This window comes from Panicum virgatum, chromosome 3K (assembly GCF_016808335.1).
Source record: "Panicum virgatum strain AP13 chromosome 3K, P.virgatum_v5, whole genome shotgun sequence".
NCBI lineage: Eukaryota > Viridiplantae > Streptophyta > Magnoliopsida > Poales > Poaceae > Panicum > Panicum virgatum.
In genome coordinates, this window is record NC_053138.1 from 51,666,591 (window position 1) to 51,686,350 (window position 19,760).

At 43.5% G+C, this 19,760-nt stretch overlaps 2 protein-coding genes across 4 annotated transcripts; one reads left to right on the plus strand and one right to left on the minus strand.

The window, feature by feature from the left end:
• Positions 1-1,685: 1,685 nt before the first annotated feature.
• LOC120699526 (NAD(P)H-quinone oxidoreductase subunit U, chloroplastic-like) lies at positions 1,686-5,193 on the minus strand. 2 transcript variants are annotated; one of them, XR_005685476.1, is made up of 6 exons: positions 4,798-5,193; positions 4,402-4,463; positions 3,935-4,024; positions 3,716-3,850; positions 3,135-3,330; positions 1,686-1,784 (listed from the first exon to the last, which is right to left on the minus strand). XR_005685476.1 is itself a non-coding variant. In XM_039983532.1 (5 exons), the coding sequence occupies exons 1-5, from the start codon at positions 5,117-5,119 to the stop codon at positions 3,235-3,237; spliced, it is 705 nt and encodes a 234-aa protein (XP_039839466.1). In that variant the 5' UTR covers positions 5,120-5,193; the 3' UTR covers positions 3,037-3,234. The 2 variants fall into 2 exon arrangements, 1 of the variants encoding a protein (XP_039839466.1); XM_039983532.1 differs by lacking the exon at positions 1,686-1,784 and having other exon boundaries at positions 3,037-3,330.
• Positions 5,194-7,357: 2,164 nt separating this feature from the next.
• On the plus strand, positions 7,358-12,210 carry LOC120699527. 2 transcript variants are annotated; one of them, XM_039983533.1, is made up of 7 exons: positions 7,358-7,560; positions 7,686-7,966; positions 8,070-8,258; positions 8,697-8,780; positions 8,912-9,031; positions 10,840-11,160; positions 11,346-12,210. In XM_039983533.1, exons 1-7 carry the CDS (start codon positions 7,527-7,529, stop codon positions 12,048-12,050), a joined length of 1,734 nt encoding a protein of 577 aa, XP_039839467.1. In that variant the 5' UTR covers positions 7,358-7,526; the 3' UTR covers positions 12,051-12,210. The 2 variants fall into 2 exon arrangements, with proteins under 2 accessions (XP_039839467.1, XP_039839469.1); XM_039983535.1 differs by having other exon boundaries at positions 7,361-7,522; positions 7,645-7,966.
• Positions 12,211-19,760: the final 7,550 nt, after the last annotated feature.

Genomic DNA, 19,760 nt, shown 5'->3' on the forward strand with positions numbered 1-19,760 from the left:
CAACCCATCCGTGCAAAAAGTTTGTAAATAGATTTTATTTAGTACTCCGAAATATCAAAATTCTCTTTCATCCATAGCCATACAGTGGTACTACAGTAACCGATCACTAATTATGAGTTAATCATGAATTAAGTATGCTTATTAGGTTCGTCTCGTGATTTACAACCCGGCCTGTAATAGGTTTTGTAAATAGATTTTATTTTGTACTCCGAAATAGCAAGATTCCCTTTCATCCGTAGCCATACAGTGATACTACAATAATCATTCACTAATTATGAGTTGATCATGAAGTAACTATACTCATTAGTTTCGTCTCGTGATTTGCAACCCATCCATACCAAAGGTTTTGTAAATAAATTTTATTTAGTACTCCGAAATAGTAAGATTCCCTTTCATCTGTAGCCATACAATGGTACTACAGTAATCGTTCACTAATGATTCGTCTCGTGATTTACAACCCGTCTCGTGATTTACAACTCATCTGTGCAAAAAGTCTGTAAATAGATTTTATTTAGTACTCCGAAATATCAAAATTCTCTTTCATCCATAGCCATACAGTGTTACTACAGTAACCGATCACTAATTATGAATTAATCATGAATTAAGTATGCTTATTAGGTTCGTCTCGTGATTTACAACCCGGCCTGTAAAAGGTTTTGTAAATAGATTTTATTTTGTACTCCGAAATAGCAAGATTCCCTTTCATCCGTAGTCATACAGTGATACTACAATAACCGTTCACTAATTATGAGTTGATCATGAAGTAAGTATGCTCATTAGATTCGTCTCGTGATTTGTAACCCATCCATACAAAAGGTTTTGTAAATAGATTTTATTTAGTACTCTGAAATAGAAAGATTTTCTTTCATCCGTAGCCATCGGATCACGATCGGACGGGTGAAATTTTTTTGGCCGACGTGGCTGCCTGAGAGGGCGCGGAGGGTCGGCGCTTTCATATATAGAAATCTCTGCCTAGCGTATAGGTGTGTGGAGATGTCGCCATCGCCTCCAAAAAGGAAGTGGCACCACGATGTGTCACCAATATCAATTCCAGCGTCGTGTCGATTAGAATTTCCTCAAACAGATTCCTATAGCACCCGAGAATAACAGGAACCAGTAGATAGTGCATCGGCAAAGCCTCCAACGAACAAAGGCGCAAGAAGCATTGCCATTGTTGGCCGGCGTGAGGCCCAAAGACAACTCCACACACCTACACCCACCAAGAGCACCAGCCAGCGATCCACCTCCGAGGCTCGAGCCTTCATCAGCGATAGTTGCCATTGTTGCCCCCATCTTGCCTTCGCGCCGACTCCTTGTGTGAGGCCAGATCCGGGGGAGATGAGCCTGCCGCCACCTTCATCATGGCAATGCGGGCTTCCAGTGGCGAGCTCCGGCGGCAGCACAACAAGGGGGGAGGGGGTGGGGACGAGTGGGATGGGAGGCAGCACCACCCGTGTCGCCCGGGGGGGGGGGGGGGGGGGTGGGCAGTCGAAAGGGTGGTTTTCGCCTCAGGTGATCAGAAAGACGATCTTGATTTGCTATTGAAGAGATTCGTCGGATTCTTAGATTCAGCTTGACACATGGTAAATTTCACGAACTCCTCGTTTTCCAACAATTAACAACATTGGTTTAGTCAGAAACAGAAATCAGCAATTACTACTACTGCCACTAAAAAGAGACCAGCATTAGAAATTTTGGGAGCGCTTCACCTTCAGGTGACCGAAGGACTCAGGATTCATGAGCCTGATCTGTACAGAATGTGCAGCTATGTGCTCCAGTTAAATTTTAGGGAAATTAGTCTATGGTACATTTTCAAATAGTGATTTTGTGCCGCGCACACTCTATTATTTGAATTTGTGCACAACACACTGCGATTTTGTATTTTTGTCTCCAACACACTGCAGCACATAAAAGGATTTTTTTGCCCTTGCAAAAACCGGACCCACCCGTCAGCTCTCTCCCTCTCCCCGTCAGGAAGACAGAAAGAGAGAGAGAGAGCCGGAGCCGAAGCCGCGACGCGTCGCCGGGGGGCTCGAGCCCGGGGTGGATCTGCGTTGAGCTCGGTGTCGAAGGAGCCTCCGGCGGGGCGGAGTTGCTGTTGCCCGCGCCATCGGGCTGCCCTTGCTCCGGGCGCGGCGGAGCAGCCGAGGCGGTTCCGTCCACCGCCGCCGCCTGCGGATCTGCCATGGGAAAGGGAGGGACTGGGAGGAGGCGGATCCATGCTACCGGCCCCTGCGGAGAGGGCGAGATTGAAGCTGCGCCGGCTCGCCTGCTCTAGCTCTGGCCGGCGGCCAGTGCGCGGGCCAGCTTAATGTGGGGAGCTGGAGCTCCAACGGCTGGCGCGGGCGCGGAGGGGCGAGCAGCAAAGGAGGGCGATGCGCTCGTGGCCATGCGCTCGCCAACGCTGCGGTGAGGGGCCCTGCTAGCCGGGGAGAACGAGGATCTCGCGGGGCCCTGCATGCCGCGCCGAGCTCTGCCCTGGAGCGCGCGGGTAGTGGTGGGGCCGGCGGGGGCGGAGGTTGCGGCGGGGTCGAAGGTTGCGATGGCACGGAGCAGAGCGCAACGCGCGGAGCGTGGCGGCGGCGAGCGAGCAGCGTGGGCCTTCGCGGGAGCTGCGGCGCGGCCTCACATGGACTAGCAGCGGGCGGGCGGCGCGGAGCTGCGGCATCCGCGGGGACCGGAGGCGCGGCCTGCACCGAGCGGCGTCCTGCGCCGATGCCCCGGGCGGCCGTCCGCCGCCAGCGAGGGAGAGGATGGAGGGGGGCGCCGTCCGTCCGCCCGCTGCCCCGGCAAGCTCCAAGGCCGGCACGCCTCGCGGGGAGAGTGAGCATAGGAGGGGCGGCGCGGCCCTGCGGCTCACTGGAGGCCGCCAGGGTCCTGCCTCGCCGCGCGCTGCTCCTGCCAAAGCCCCGCCGTGCTGCGCTTTTGTTCAGAGGGGAAGGAGGAAGGAGGAGAGGGAGAGAGCTGACGGGTGTCCCCGATTTTTGCAAGGGCAAAAAAGTCCTTTTATGTGCTGCGGTGTGTTGGAGACAAAAATACAGAATCACAATGTGCTGTGCATAAATTCGAAGTATGAAGTGTGCGCGGCATAAAATCACCATTTGGGGATGTGCCACAGACCAATTTCCCTAAATTTTACCATGTAACAGTATGCTTATCATTTACAGCATTCATACAGGGAAGATATACGGTATTGGGGTTGCAGTTCATCTTTTGCAGGGGGCGAGAGGTCCCTCATCTGTTGAGGGTCACCGAGAACACAACAGAGAGTATGAACCACGCCAGGAAGAAGTAGCCAACGAGCTTTGTCGGGACCTCGTCTTCAGGTTCCTGTTCCCAATCATGCAACAACAACCCGGATCATGTAACGCACAACAAAGAGCGAAGTCACATGGATTTAACTGCTTGTTTTCTTATTAGGAAAAAAAGTGTTTTCCTAGCAGGGATTTGGATGGAATTTTGTACTTTGAAAATTGGTCTCATTGTCACTAAATCATGGGTCCTACATGTCATCCTCACAACCAATTATAGTTTTCAAAACTGCAATATTTGAGAGTCCTTTGCTGTTTCTCGACATGGTGCTATTAATGGTAGTTTATTTGTAAAACCCTTAGAAGCAGCAACTTTTTATAGTCATTTTGGAGAATACTAATGAGTTAGTATTGTCATAGTTTTAAAAATGACAAGTCATCCTCATAAAATGAAAATTGCAAACCTGGGGAGGATCTGGTGCCGGCTCCAAGGGATCTACTTGAAAAGGCCAGACATATCGCTCAGGTTGCCCACTTCTGGACATGCTCCAATCATATAATCTTCGCTCTTCCTCAGTTGATAGTATGGTAAATGATTCCTACAGATGTGCAGATATGACTGAAGTACTGGAAAATGGAACGGGTGAAGTGAGGCATTCTGGCTCCCAGTTTAGGATCAGAACCTTTAGGAGGTCAAGTTCCTTGTTGAGCTCCTCTTCTTCCAGTTTTTTGCTATTTAGTTCTTCACATTTTTTCTCATAGGCAGCGGTTACCTGATTATTGAACTCAGTTATTGAAATATCATAGCGCTCAGCTGAAAGTAGCTACCAATTACTGACAAATAAAGGAAACCATTAAAACAGTAAAGTGAATTTGGGAGTAAAGCACAGTGGAAATAAACTTGAGAAGTTGATGCAAGATAAAAGGTGCTATACCGCCTTTAAATCTAACCTCTGCAATTACACTCTGGATTTATATGCTCTCTGATGGAGCTAACTGAATGAAACACGACGCACTTGACAGCCATACAAATTTAGTTAAGCCACATGTTTACTCTTAGAAGAGGTGTTTGTCTGATTACTTACCATGTTTTGGGCCCACTGAAAACATTAATTAATGGGCCCATGCTATTGTGGCAAATTACATTTACCTCATCAGTAGAAGCTAGTCTTGTGACTCCAAGCCTCCCATAGTGATCAGCATCTGTAATAGCTGCAAGTATGCCAAAGATATGCTTCAACACAGAATAGCTTTTATAAGTAAGGACATTATAAGTAACTGTCACATCGAATTTATCCCGTTTCCTAATTCCTACCCGTTGAGATATTTCATTGCAGCAAAACTTTGCAAGTCTGCTAGAATCTGAAAAATCAATGCATGGGGAAAAAAAATCCGAAAGTCCCCTGAAAATGCCAACTTTATAAGCTGCTACCATTTCACCCAATCCATATTTCTGAAGAAACTGTTGAGCAGGAAACAATGGCATCGACGCGATTTATATTCCCAAGGGAAGGAAGGAATGTGCCACGGGGACCAAGAAACGCACCTAGGCCACGCATCGCCTTCTGCACATTCTCCGCGGAGATGAGCGAGTAGGGCGGCCGCGTGGAGGTTGCGGCGCCCCCGGCGACCTCGGTGCCCGCTTCATCCACCTCCGCCACCGCGGCGGCGCCCTCGGAGCCTGCAGCGCCGCCGGCTGCGGCGGCGGCGGCGGCGCACCGCGCGCGGAACGACGCCGCAGCCGCGAATCGGGTGGGGAGGGAGCGGAGGCGGAGGCGGGGGGTGGAGGGTGAAGAGTGGGAGCGGGAAGATGTTGCGGACGCGAAGGCGGACGGCGCCGGCGGGGAGGTGATGCCGAGGGCAGCCATGGTGGTGGTGGAGGCTGATGGTGGGAAAGAGGAGAGCGCGGGAGATAAGGGAGGTGGGGATGGAAATAAACGATTTTGAGCTTTCCCTTTTTCTTAGTTCATTCACATTTAATTTTCAGATTTACTAAAAAGAATAAGAATATAATATTTCTAGTCTCAAGTAGAAATTCTCACAAAATTGTATCAAGCAGTAAACCGTGAGTATATGACATTTTTGTGATGGAATTTTCACGAGTCATCATGTAGTTTCCAAGATGAGTTAGGAAATTAGGCGACATAAATAAGATCCTGAACACAAATATTTGAAATCTTGAGCGATTAGGAATCACCTCATATTCAAATCAAACACCTGCAAAAAGCACACGCACTTAACTAATACGGGCCCTTTCCTATCAAGCGCATATCTCAAATACTACTCTCTGTCTGGGGAAAAAAAAAGTCGTTATGTGACTTCAATTGTCCTATAATTTTTGTCACTATTATTCCAATTAATAGTGCCAACTACGACTAATAAATAGGAACAAGTAAGACTACACTAATTTGACAGATTTGTTTATTAAAAAAATAACCTCCTTTTATTTTATGATGGATAATGGATGAATGAAGTACCGAAGTAGACAGGAGTAGATTATCGGGGGACTTGCAGTGACCACATGCTCTCATTCCGATAAGAAAAAGGCCTACATGTTTCCCACTTCCTACCTCTCGCTGTCGCTCGGTGCCCCGTCGTCTCTTTCAGTTCCACTTCCACAGGGCGTCTCCCCAAATTGACTCCTGTCTCCTGCCCCTCACTCACCAGGCGGATGTTGAGATGATTATGGATGTTGTGATTCCACAAAATTACTTGAAACACCCTCTTAGTACAAAGTTAATGTTATGTGGAATGGTTTCATCCAAGATGAGATGGTTCAACTCACCCATCCAAACGTGCATCTTGAACCATTCCATACAAGAATCAAATGGTTCAACCAACCAAACACACTCTAAGAAACAGCTATTGGGCAATGCGAGCGTCGACAAATAAAAAAGGCCAACCCAAATGGTGTGATACCCAGAGCAGGGCACCGTTAGGTCAAAAAAATTGCTGCTGCAGGGCTCCCTATGGGCGCAACAGCACCATTATAATTATTTTCTGCCTCTATTTATCTTCTCCGATCCCTCTACCCAAGGTAACAAATAGCAGATAGCGGGTTGGTTGCGGATTGCTCTCGGGGTAGCAGATAGCCGACAGCGGGTGCTATTGCGGACGCACGCTAAATTCCAATAGCGGCATCTAATGATCACTCGTGAATTTAAGTATATACGTCATGAAACAAGATTTTCTATCACAATAAAAATCTACTTCACGATAGAATAATGATAGATCGATATATAACTTAATAATGAGAATTGATTATTAATAAACCATTACATCTCAACATCTAAAAATGCTATTACGACCGCTAAGTTTCAAACCGCTACACAAGGAACACTACCTCATAGCCGGAGGTCCTGTACCCCTTCATGCAGTCGGCGCGGTCGATCAGTTGAGGAGAGGCAATAATCAACCATGCCATGAAGCGATCCACATGCAAGCAGGTACTCCATCATAGGTGAAGCCGGGCAAAGTATGTAGCTAGCTAGACACAGCTAGCGCACACATGCATCTGCAAGTTAAAATCGCCACGGGAGAGGGGGTGTGAATGGACCCCACTGTTTTTCAGTAAGAGGAAGTGACTCGGGTTCTCCTGGCCGTAGAAAAATCTCTCGAATCCTGGCCTATGCCTGAGAGAGCCAAGCCTTGCGGCAAGCACAAAGAGAGAGATTTATTTACCTGCAGGCGGAAAGCGACGCTACTGAGCCAGGCTACCCAACTCGGTTCGCACATGCATCTGCAAGTTGAGCAGATTGTTTCGCGCCTTGTCTGTAAATAAGAGGTTGGATAGGAAACTACATATATACGAGCAATTGCCAGTTTCTTTTTATCCCCTTCTACGGCCCCGCAATGCTGTTTTTGTGGGTGTAGACTGTAGACGAGCCGCGATGGCGAGCATGGACGGCGGGCACCACGGAGAAGCAGCGTAGGATCCGGCGGACCGACGGCGTGGATGGAAGCCGACTGCACGCCCGTGACTTCCTTCACCCCCTGAGGTGTGGTCGTGGATCTGCGCGTCAACGGCCCGGCCCCACACGGCTTGACGCCGCCCGCACTGTCGCGGAAATTCAGGCCCCCAGACGTCACCCACCACCACACCCCTCCCACAAAAAGGCCACTTCACCGCGTACGTGGGGGCGAGCTCAGGAAGCAACCCGCGATTCCCCCCTCCTCTTCTTCTTCTGCCCGTGAAGTTCCGATCGAGCCGGATCCGCGAGGCAGGCACCACCCGATCGCCGCGTTTCGGGAGGGAGCTTCCGGGGGAGGCCGCGGATGATGGAGCCGTACACCACCGGCGGCTTGGGAGGTTTGTGCTTGTTGTTATTGTTGTTGTTGTTCCGCCGCGTTTGCTTGTGGCTTGTGGGGGTTTGTGGTTTTGGATCTTCTCCGATGCGGCGTCGGTCGGTGACCCTGCTGTGGACGCTCCCGCAGGGTCGATGCTGAGGCGGAGGCCGCCGCAGGGCTCGTTTGGATCATCCAACCCAGACAACTACGACCGGCGCGAGCGCCAACGCCTGGGGCTCCCATGGTCGCCTCCTGGCTGGGACGCCGCCTGGGAGCGCGCCCGGGACCGGGACGCTGCCACAGCGGCCCGGGGAGCCAGGCTGCCGGAGCGGCCCGGGGAGCCGGACTGCGCCTACTACGTCAACTTCGGCTTATGCCGCCTCGGGGAGCGCTGCAAGCTCAACCACCCGCGCGATCGCGCGTCCTTGGTATTCTGCTCTGCTCTGCTATGTTTTTCGCAGCTGCCGCCGGTGCTCTACCTCTACTTGATGCTGCCCTGACACTGACTTCTGCGTTGATGTTGAACTACAGCTGGTTGGCGACCTTGTCGTGGACGGGGGAGGCCGCGCCTCGGCGTGGATATGGAAGCGTGGAGCGGCCAAGCTGCCGGAGCGGCCGCTCCGGCCGGGGGAGCCGGACTGCGACTACTATCTCAAGTTTGGCACCTGCCGCCTCGGGGAGCACTGCAACTTCAACCACCCGCTTGATCGCATATACGCTGTAAGCTCTGCTACTTTTGCTTCTTTCTTCTCTTCTTCTCTGTTTTTTTTTTCTTTTCGCACCTGCTGCTCTACCTCTACTCGCTCCACTCCAGTCAGACAGTCAGTGTGCAGGCTGGAGAGCTATCTAAGACTTGATGATGCTGACACTGACTCACTTTAATTATTACCCTACACAATTTACTACTTTGCCCACACTACCCCTATAAAAAATTTTCAATTTTGTTCTATCCACCCCTGAGTGCAGCTTTATTGTTTCTCCTTGCACCAATTTGGTTCGATTTACTCCGATCCCTAAAATGGACCATTTGCATTGGCATATCAGTGGAGCAATTAATTGGTGGTCAAAACCTTTTTTATATGCCTTCTAATATAAACACAAGTGTACTGTGAAAAGATACGATGCTCTCTGTTATTGATGCGCAGCATTTCTTTGCAGGAAGATCCTCTGCAACACCCTGCAGGCTCCGGAAGCAGCAGTTCACTACCAGAGTCTGTGGCACCATCTAGGCTCATCGCTCAGGTTGGTTTCCTGTTCGACTTTCTGGTCAAACCTTTGTCGTATGGCTTATAATTTAAACAGGAGGATGTGTACGTGCTATGAACAAATACGATGCTCTCTATTATTATCTAAGCGCAAACGTTTCATTGCAGGAAGATCCTTCATTGTCTCTGCAACACCGTGCTGACTCTGGAAGCAGCAATTCACAGCAAGAGGCTGTGCTACATGTTGACGATGCAGGGCTTTCACCATCTAGGCCCGCATATGATGAGGTTAATTGGTTTCCTGTTCGACTTTCTTGTCGTGCTTTCCAAGTACATTATTATTACCTGGCTATTCTTTCGTGTGCCTTGTGGCTGATCTTTCGGGGGTGTTTGGATGACACGGACTAATTTTTAGTACCTGTCATATCAGATGTTTAGATATTAGTTAGGAGTATTATATACAGACTAATTATAAAATTAATTGCATAAATGGAGTTTAATTCGTGAGACGAATCCATTAAACCTAATTAATATATAATTTGTCGATATGGTGCTACCGTAAATATATGGGAGCTGCGCCACACGATTTGGCACCACAAAAATGGGCCACTCCCTGAAAATTTAGTTTGCCAAAAAGGGCTAAAATGAAAAAAATTGCCTTTGTCCACACTACCCCTGTAAAAAATATTGACTCACTTTACTCTCTAAAATTTTCAATTTTTTTCTATCCACCCCTACGTAAAACTTGTCTTTATTGTTTCTCCTTGCACCAATTTGGTTCAATTTACTCTAATCCCTGAAATGGACATTTTGTAATATCATATTAGTGGATTAGTTGGTGGGCAAACCTTTGTTGTATGCCTTATAATTTAAATATGAGAAAGTGTACTATGAATAGATGTGATGGTAAAAAAATCTACCAGGAGAGCTGGCCTATCAAACTCAAATGAGACTACTCCAGTAATCTCGGAATGCGCCTACTGAGGCTTACACACCAGTCTAGTCTCCTCTGGCCAGTGTGACGTGAGCCTCGAGCATAGGGCTCGAATGCTAGCGGGGGGCTTCACAACAAGGGAGGACCGAGCACTGACCTGATATAGCTCGTTCGCCTCTCTTTATTATTGATGCGCAACATTTCTTTTCAGGAAGAAGGGCCCGATTGGCTCCAAGGGAGCTAATTTTTAGCCCTATCACATTGGATGTTTGTGCGCTACTCCCTCCGTCTCTAAATAACTGCCGTTCTCGCTTCCTAAGAAATGACTTTGATTAATTTTATATAGAATAATATTAATATTTATAATTGATAATTGATATAATTAGATAGATCTTTAAATCTAGTTTTTTAACAAATTATTTTGGAGATACAAATATTGCACGAATTTTCTATAAATCTAGTCGAACTTGTGTCATGAAAACCAAAAATGACGTTTAATAAGGGACAGAGGGAGTAATTATTAGAAGTATTAAATTTAGACTAATGACAAAATAAATTGCATAACCCCTAGACTAATTCACCAGACGAATCTATTAACCTTAATTAGTTCATGATTAACCCATGTGATGATACAGTAACCATATGCTAATATGGATTAATTAGGCTTAATAAATTCGTCTCGTGAATTAGCCCTAGGCTTATGTAATTAGTTTTATAATTAGCTCATGTTTAATCCTCCTAATTAACATAAAAAAAATCTGATGGGACAGGACTAAACTTTAGCCCCTGGGTTCCAAACACCCCCTTATTACCTCTGCAACGCCCTGCAGACTCTGGAAACAGCAATTCACTGCTAGAATCTGTGGTAGATATTGATCCAAACCTTTCACCATCTAGGCTCACTGCCAGAGTCTGTATATATAGTTATGTGCCTTTAACTCAACATTCCAAAAAATATTCGTGACCGACACTATTTCTCATGCGACTTGCCCCGACACATTTATTCGTATTCGTAACTGAGACAATTCATATTCGTATTTGTATCGAACAGTTATTCGTGTCGGAATCATATCTGAAGAAAAATATGAAAACAAATATAGTATTAACGATTTACGTTCGTATTCAATCCGTTTACATATGCCACCTTATATAATTTAAACAGGACGAGGCGGCAGAGCCCTTACTACTTCTTGAGCACCCTGCTGACTCTGGAAGCAACAATCAAGAGCAAGAGGATGCGGTAGATGTTGGTGCAGGCATTTCATTGCAGCCAGAGCCTTCACTACCGCTGCAGCACCCTGCTGACTCTGGAATCATCAATCCGGAGCTCGAGGTTGCGGTAGATGTTTGTGCAGATGTTTCATTGGAGGCACATCCATTCCTACCGCTGCAGTATCCTGCTGACCGTGGAAGAAATGATTCATTGCCAGAGGTTGCAGTAGCCGTTGATGCAGAGCTTTCAGCGTCTACGTCCACCGCTCAGGTTGGTTTCCTGTTCGATTTTCTTACCAAGCATGCATTTCAAGGACATTATTACCTGGCTATTTGGTTACATATTTTTGATTTGATGGTATCTCTTCTTCATGTGCTTGGTTAGCTCATATTTATTCTTGAACCGCTCAATCCTTGTGGCTGATCTTTTGCTGATCTTTATTATCCGGAAACAAGCATGTCGAGGACGACGTCCACGGCACTCCAGACGATCAGATCAAGGAGCAGCAGAACCGTTGCACCAAGTACTCAAAGAAGGTCCTCATGTTCGCCATCATCACGTTTATTGATTACGCAGTTTCCATATCATCCACCAGATATACGGTCCTCACCAAGGCCTCCATGGCAGCCTTGTTTGTGGCCATCTGCTCTGACCTCTTCTCGTTGAAGATGAAGCCAAAGTGGTGCACCTTGGTCTATGTCTCGTGCTTCCATCTGGTGCTGATGACAACTCTCATTTTCGTCTCGCTGAACAAGGACTACGCCTACGCCGTTCTCATCGTGCCGCTAATGATCGGCGCGCCCCTCCTCCAGCGCAAGCTATGGCCTCAAGAGCGTCAACAAAGCACCAGCGATGACAGAGCTGATGAAAAACTCGACGACATGTTCAACCTAGCAGCTCTAATCCTCAACGGGGGCAGCCTTACCATCGCTCTCATTTCTATTGTCAGGCGCTTCATTTCAGGTCCGGGGAATTACAGAACAGGCTGCGCCGCAGGGTTCTTGTTATTCTTCACCGTCGTTGTTGGGCTATACCTGATGATGGTTACAACTGTGAGACATGCAGCGCTCACTCTCCATGCCAAGTACCTCCACAACCTGTTCATTGTCCTGGTCGTCGGTACCCTTATCACTACCTTGGGCCCTATTTGGTTCCACTAGAGATTCCTCCAAGCTGGTGATTCTTAATAGCTAGATTATTCTTAATATATAGCTAGATTATGATCTGGTCTACATATTTGAAGTAGTTGAGGTAAAAGCTGATGTGTTTGGATTATTTACAGTTATTTTTTGCCAATTATTATTTGACTATTTGGGTGCCCATGTGTTGCTACGGTAAGAAGCTGTTCGGCTTCTGTTGATGTCTGTACTCAGTGCCACTCATCGTCTCAGTCATCAGCCCGGACCGGCACAATACAAGCTCCCGTACCAACCAATTTAATAACAGAAGAATTAATAGACTCCACTCTTCTTTCTCACCACCACCAAGTAATGGCAACCCAAAATAAAAATAGCAAAACAGATAAGCAGCGGAAGAAGTCAGACACAATATGCAGGACAAACAAATGCAATTGCGCAATGCATGCATTTTTTTCAATGTTGCCCAGGTTCATACCACCGCGATCAAAATTATCCTTGCTGAGGGAGACCGAAACATCACGGGGTGACACTGCACCATCTTCACAGGCTCGCCTAGTCGCCTGACGTCGACTGCAACATGACGTTGTTACTGACGTGTGGGCCCAACACCACTTGAGCCCACGCGTCAGTGACGTCGTCAGAGGAACTCGTTCCCTTGTGTGGCATGGACTTTGGGATCTCTTTTAATGGGACGACTTGTCAAATCTAGTTGTCAGGTGGCCCAGTACACGCAGCTACTAGAGCTAGCATGTACTACTCTGCCAATGACTCGAGGAGCTACAGAGCTAGTAGTATGTGTAGTATTCGTGAGGCTAACTCTGGACCTCAATATTAACTTTCAGACAAGAATGTATGAGCATGTACAGGCAACAACATGGTCCCTTCTGCGTTCATGCATGCCAAAGTAAACATGCTAGCTCTAGTAGCTGCGTGTACTAGGCCACCTGACAACTAGATTTGACAAGTCGTCCAATTAAAAGCGGTCCCAAAGTCCATGTTCCAGTGTCGCCGTGCATACATTAATTATACACTGCGCATGCTCGTACTACATAATTGCAACCTGTTACCAGCTCGATCGTTCTCTACTGCTCATGTTTGTTTGGTTCGCACGCCGGTCGCCCCCTGGACGGGCGACCGCCCCCCACCCTCCGGAGTCCACAGGTAATTATTTTTCTTACATATAGGTCTCTGTCGCCCCGTGGGTGGGCGACAAGCCCCTGTCGCCTGTCGCCATCCACTGGGTGACATGACCCTATTTTTGAAATATTCCTAAACCGGCATATATTTTTGAGTTTTTTTAATATAAAAACGAAAAAAATGCGCTCACGAGCGAGCGACCCGTCGTACGTACGTTAGATTTTTCCGTGTGCGAAGCCCAACACAGAAAAGGAGGATCGGACCATGGACCGGCCCAGGTGTACTCGGACAAGGAAGGCCAACGAGAAGCTCTTTGGACGACCAGATTGGGTTAATTGCGTGTGACTTCTCTCAGCGCTTTTTTCTTTTTTATATTTTTAAAAGATAAAAATTTCAAAAATATATGTCCGTTTTGAAATATTTCAAAAATACCCCCGGTCGCCCCCCCATAGGGCGACAGGCTCTAAGTGTAATTTTTTTATTCAAATTTGCAACGAGGTCCCTGAAAAAAAAAGGCGCTGGTCGCCCCCCACGGGCGCGGCAGGGGGGCCTGTCGCCCCCCAGGGAACAACAGGGAACCGAACTCTTCGAAATTCAAATTCAAAATCACGAGTTACTATTCACGACACTATTCAAATTCAGCAGTTACTATTCAAATTCGTGGCACTATTCAAATTCCGAATATGAATAGGAAAATCCCACTCACAAGGTGGATGAACCACTTCAGGAGGTCTCCTCTTTATGCACTATTTTTTGGAAATAATTAGGGAGTATTTAGCAACTCAGCGAGCAGAGCGTCGCTTTCACGCTACTATTTGCAGCAGTATTCTGGCAATATAAATTGGCTAAGTATGTGCTTAACTCTTAATTAAGAAGATAAACAGTGCACGAGCACTCACCAGAGAGTGGCTCAGGCACCCAAATTCTACACTATTCTACAATAGCGACTTACTGGGTGGTGGATATGAGTGCGTGATTATTATGTGCGCGATTAGTGAAAATGCAGAGTATGGTATGTGTGCTTCTCAGGATCTTGGCAGGTTGGCGAAACCAAAACTTCAGCCGGTGCTCGGTACTCACCGCATGCATCGCTAGCTTGCTTCAGAACCAGGCCTACCCGGTCTTCTCCCGAACTAACCCCGGCCGCGCGCACACAGGACTCAGGCTCTACCGTCTCCCCAGGCAGTTCCACCCGAAGGGAACACTTCTCTGCGGACACAGGCTCTCTCAGACGCCTCTCCATGGGCTAAACGAGAGCAACTCAACGCAGAGGTTTCTCCTCTAGGGTCCCTAGCGTAGAGACATCACCCCGTATGAACGAGCTCAAAGGAAAGCAGGAAAATTCACAGGAAAGCTTAATCCATTTCACAGAGCAAACTTACATACGGCTTTCCCTTTCGGGAAACCCCAAGCACTTACACAACCTTGGATTACCTTACAGGCGAAGGGCGATTACAGCTTCTCCCTTATTTCTATATTACAATGGGAGTGAGATGGCTACTAATTAGGTGGAGTGGATGCGCTCTGAGTATTAGGCTCGGTGTCTTCTCTCCTCGCTGGCTCGTGTGGTTCGTGTGGAATGCCTGCGTCTGGCTTCTCCTTTTATAGAAGGGAGGAGCCTTCAGGCTTAAGGAAGCGCTGGACACCCGGCGTCTTCAATTATCCTTCTTCACTGTTGCCTGGACAGCTGGACGATAACGCTGGCTTCAATAATTGTCCTGGCTACAGTAGAACTCACTGTTCTGGACGGCGGTGCTGGCTTCAATAATTGTCCTGCCTACAGTAGGACTCACTGTTGAAATTACTATTTATTCCTTTTGTCTTGTCCACTTCCTTCACGTGATATTCTCTGGATATATTCGAGAATATATTCGGTGTATAGTCTTCCACGCCCGAATGATTGATGTCGCAGACATCAAGCAAACACTCTGCCATGCTTATCCACGGCGAAATTGTTGATGACACCTTATCAACATTCTAGAAACATTAATATTAATCTTGCTGATATTCTTCTTGTAATATTTCTTCCACTTCAGTATCAACATCTTCTGGCTGCCATATTTCATACCATGCCAACAATTCTCGATATTCTTTTCTTAATTCACATTCTGTACCATAATTAGGCTTTATCAGTCTTCCCACTTCTCTTTGTATGATACTATTTTCGCCATAATATTCTCTTAGGAATATTTTTATTATCTTATTTTGATACATCATATAATATTCAGGATCAAATTTTGTATTTCCTTCTATTTCTCTTGCTTCAGTAAATATCCTCCACTTGTCATGATTTGCATTATTGGCGAATAACTCTTCATAATTCTGCCATATATCAGAAGACCAAGTAGTAGGAAATTTATATGATCCTTTTGTAATATAAATATCATGGCTTGCTGGTCTTATAGGTTGTGTAAATTTTGGTGGATTAGAGCAGAATCTAATTCTATATCTTCCTTGGACACAAGCTAATTTTTTAGCTGCTTCTTTAATAGCCATTCCAAGGTCTGATTGACATATTTCTCCAAGTGTCCCATATATATCATGAGCTAACCCATGGTCTATAATAGTTCGTAAAGAGATATTATTACCAGTATTTCTTTGTATACTTCTGAAGTATTTTAAATTTATATCAGCCTTGAATATTATAAATTTATGACGAGGCTTGACAAATAATTTATCATCAATATGGAGTAAAGGAAAGATATTTGCTTTGGCAATTATTCCTAGTTGCCTTTCTTTTCCTTGATATAATTTTATAAAATAATTTTGTATATCAAGAAAGGTTTTGTATTGTCTTTCAGCATATTTGCTCCATATTAGATCTATAATATCCTGCGTGAAACATGCAGGACTTGCTCAATCTTAAAACTTATTCTAGGAACTGAAAACTCTTGTGCAGTATTGCCTAAATATTTATTCTCCTTCTCTAAACTAACTTCTTCTACCAATTCTGACTTATTTTTCACTTTCTCATTATTTTTCTGTTCTAGACATGCCATACAGGCTTGTCTTAAACAGACACTACATGTTGCTCTTTCTCCTGGGTCTTGATAATATATGCAATATACACATTTTATGCTAGACTTACCTTCTTTATAATCACATTCATGATTACAAATTACTTGATCCATCATTTTTATTTTTAGACCAGCTAATTCATCAATTAAATCTAATTCTTCCTCACTTGATTCATTTTCTTCATCATATTCTACTTCATCTGTCTCTATTATAGAATATATTGACTCATCGTCCATTATTTCATCATCACAAACTAAGATATTCTCATTCACACTATCTATTATTAACACCTTTTCTTGTTCTTCTTGCTTACTAGAATACCTTTTCTTATCTTTATTAGTGCAAGTTTTACTTAAATGATCTGGTGAGTTACTTATAAAACACTTACATGTACTATCATAATTCTTTCTAGGATTATATCTTTGTACATATCTTTTATGAAGGAAAGGAGCTCTATTATCTGATCTCCTCAGAAAATATCTCTTCTTTGTTTTTACATTTCCCTTCTTATAATTCTTTGGATATCTTTTATTTCTATATCTCTCTTCTCCATATGTCAATGGTATTTGAACTATCTTGTTGCAAAAATTATAATCTGATTGTTTCATTGACCTTTGGGCTTGTATATTTGTGCATATCTTTCTAAGCTGCTTAAAAACAAATGTTGTAGCTTGAGAAATATTATATTCTTTGCATTACTTTTTATATTCTTCGAATATCATGGACCCTAAAGGGTCTGGCAACTTATTAAAGTATCTTTCGACGATTCCTTTATTATATCCTTGCTTAGCAGTTGTAGCATTATACAAATAGTGCTGAGAGAATTCTTTTATTCCTTTTCAGTTTGTTAAAGTTAACTTTTCTATTTCTTTTAATCTTTCATTCTGCAATGTAGTATATCCTAATTCAGGATCTTCTCCTATAATAATGCTTGAAATAATATTTGCAAAATTATATGGATTACTACTGGCTCTTTTTAACTCTTCATAGTAATTAGGAAAGGCTTCTATCCATTGCTCCCATAAAATCTTAGCTGATTCTCCAAAAAATGTTTCTAAATATGTAAGCATATCTTCTACTCTATTTCCAATATTATGCTGATTTTGTATGTATTTTTGCACTACCAATCCTTTCCATATACTGATTATATTCGGCCAATCTATAGGGTCGTGTGCTGCTAAATTTAATATAGCACCATCACTTCTATAATTTTGAAATTGAATTGTTTTTTCAAATTGTCTTCCTTTTGAACCCATATATTTATATTATCCAGGTATATAGCTATATGCAGGTTCTTCCTTTTCTGGTGGTCAAGTTCCTGACATTCTAGAAGGTCTTTTTTTTTCTTCTTCAGTTTTTATTTCTAGACCTCGTCTTCTTTTAGATGAACTAGCGTCAAGATCCATTGCTTCTATAGCATTATCTTTGTCTTGTAAAGACATATGTATTTCTAATTCTTTGCTATATGGCTCATTTATATCTTCATCCTTTTCCTCATAACTTTCTAATAAATACTTATTATTAATTTCCCACTGTTCCTCTTCACTAATAATATCTTCTTCTGTATTCTCTATCTTTACTTCATTTTCCTTTTGCAACTTTAATTCTTTATTATCTAATTTATCTTGTAGTTTCATCTCATTTTTATTTTGTTTTATTGGTGTATAAGCCTTTCTACTATTTAATTCTCTTTTCTTTTTAATTTTGTTAAGCCTATAAATTTTTCGTCTAAAGTAAATTTCTTTTTCTCTTATAGCAGACCATTCACATAGCATTGAAGTATTGTATTCATCAGGAATCTTACTTAGCTTTTGCTCATAATGCTTTATTTCAATATCAATATCTATTTTTTCCATAAATTCACAAACACTATGTCTTCTATTTTCTTCTACATTTGATTCAGAACTAGATGCTTCTAAATCATCCAAACTTTTTTCTTTATAATCTACAAACCTAATACAAGTTTGCCCCTTTCTATTTTCATAGCTTATGTAATCTTCAGGCTGTTTTAAAATCTTTTGTTCTATTAAAGCAGCAATATTCCATTTTTCTCCTGCTCTTTCTTCAGAGCTGATTTTAAGAGGACTCCTAAAATTTATTCCTTTGGATTGCATACTTTCTATTACATTATTCACATTTACTTTATATCGAGTTCCACTTCTATTGGTTAGTCTTCCAATGAATTCTATGCTTACTAATAAATTGGTACCTTTAAAGTCTTCATAACCTTTGGTCTGAAAAGCAAAGACCATTTTGTCTATAAATTCTTTTATTGGCATTATTAAATCTGGAGCTATATATGTTATTAGCATATTTTCATTCATGTCTCCTTCTAAGAATCCTAATGACGCTTTGTGTACTGATTCCCATCTTTTATCTAATAGGGTGATTAAAACTTTTGTTCCTAATTTCTTCCTTGTCATTCCTTTAATTCCTATAATGTACATTCCTTGATGTATGTATTTATATCCAGTATATTTCAATCTTTTCTCAATTTGCTTACTAACAATTCTTAACTGAACAGGTTCTGTTAAAACACTTAATTCAACTTCTCTAGATATTCTGTATAATCCACTTTTATACTCAAACCAACCCATTTGATATAATTGTTGAGGTCTTATTTTTCTTAAAGTGTCTTTCTGGTATCTTTCAAAGTCACTTTCTATGTCTATCATATCTTCTAAAGTTTCAACTTCATCACATCCTCCTTTTAATTTATCCATTAAGCTTAAAGGCCTAGTATCTTTTTGCACTACCTGGAGACACTGGTCTCTTCTAGTGAGGCTGTCAGATACTTCCATTTATCCGAGTTTAATGATCTAGTAACCTCTAGTATTCCAGATGATGACAACACAATTTCTTTACTATGCTCAGCAATATTAGTACTTTCTAGTTTATTGAATAAATAAGATATATCCCTTTTAATGTAATCACTATTTTGACTAATCTTTCCCAAAAATATTTTGCTTTCTTCCAATGCTTGCAAAGCTAATTCTAATTTTTTATTTGCTACTAAATATTGCTCTTCTAGATGCTTATGTTCTTTCTGTAATTTTTCAAATTTTAATTCTAAATCGTCTTGCCTTTTACCCCAAGTTATGTAAAAGTTATGAATTAAGTCTACTATTAAATTTATCTGACCGTGAGAGGTATGCCAAGTATGTTCTTCAGAACTATTTATTCTGCACCTAATATTTATATTTTCTTTAGTACTAACAGTCTTTCCGGTATTGACCTCTAAATTCAAATAATGTAGCTTTTCAATTTTGACAAAGTATAATAATTCCCTTAAATTCAAATTTTAATAACCCCGGCTCTGATACCAGTACGGGGAACAACAGGGAACGAACTCTTCGAAATTCAAATTCAAAATCATGAGTTACTATTCATGACACTATTCAAATTCAGCAGTTACTATTCAAATTCGTGGCACTATTCAAAATATTAGGTACTATTCAAATTCCGAATATGAATAGGAAAATCCCACTCACAAGGTGGATGAACTACTTCAGGGGGTCTCCTCTTTATGCACTATTCTTTGGAAATAATTAGGTATTTAGCAACTCAACGAGCAGA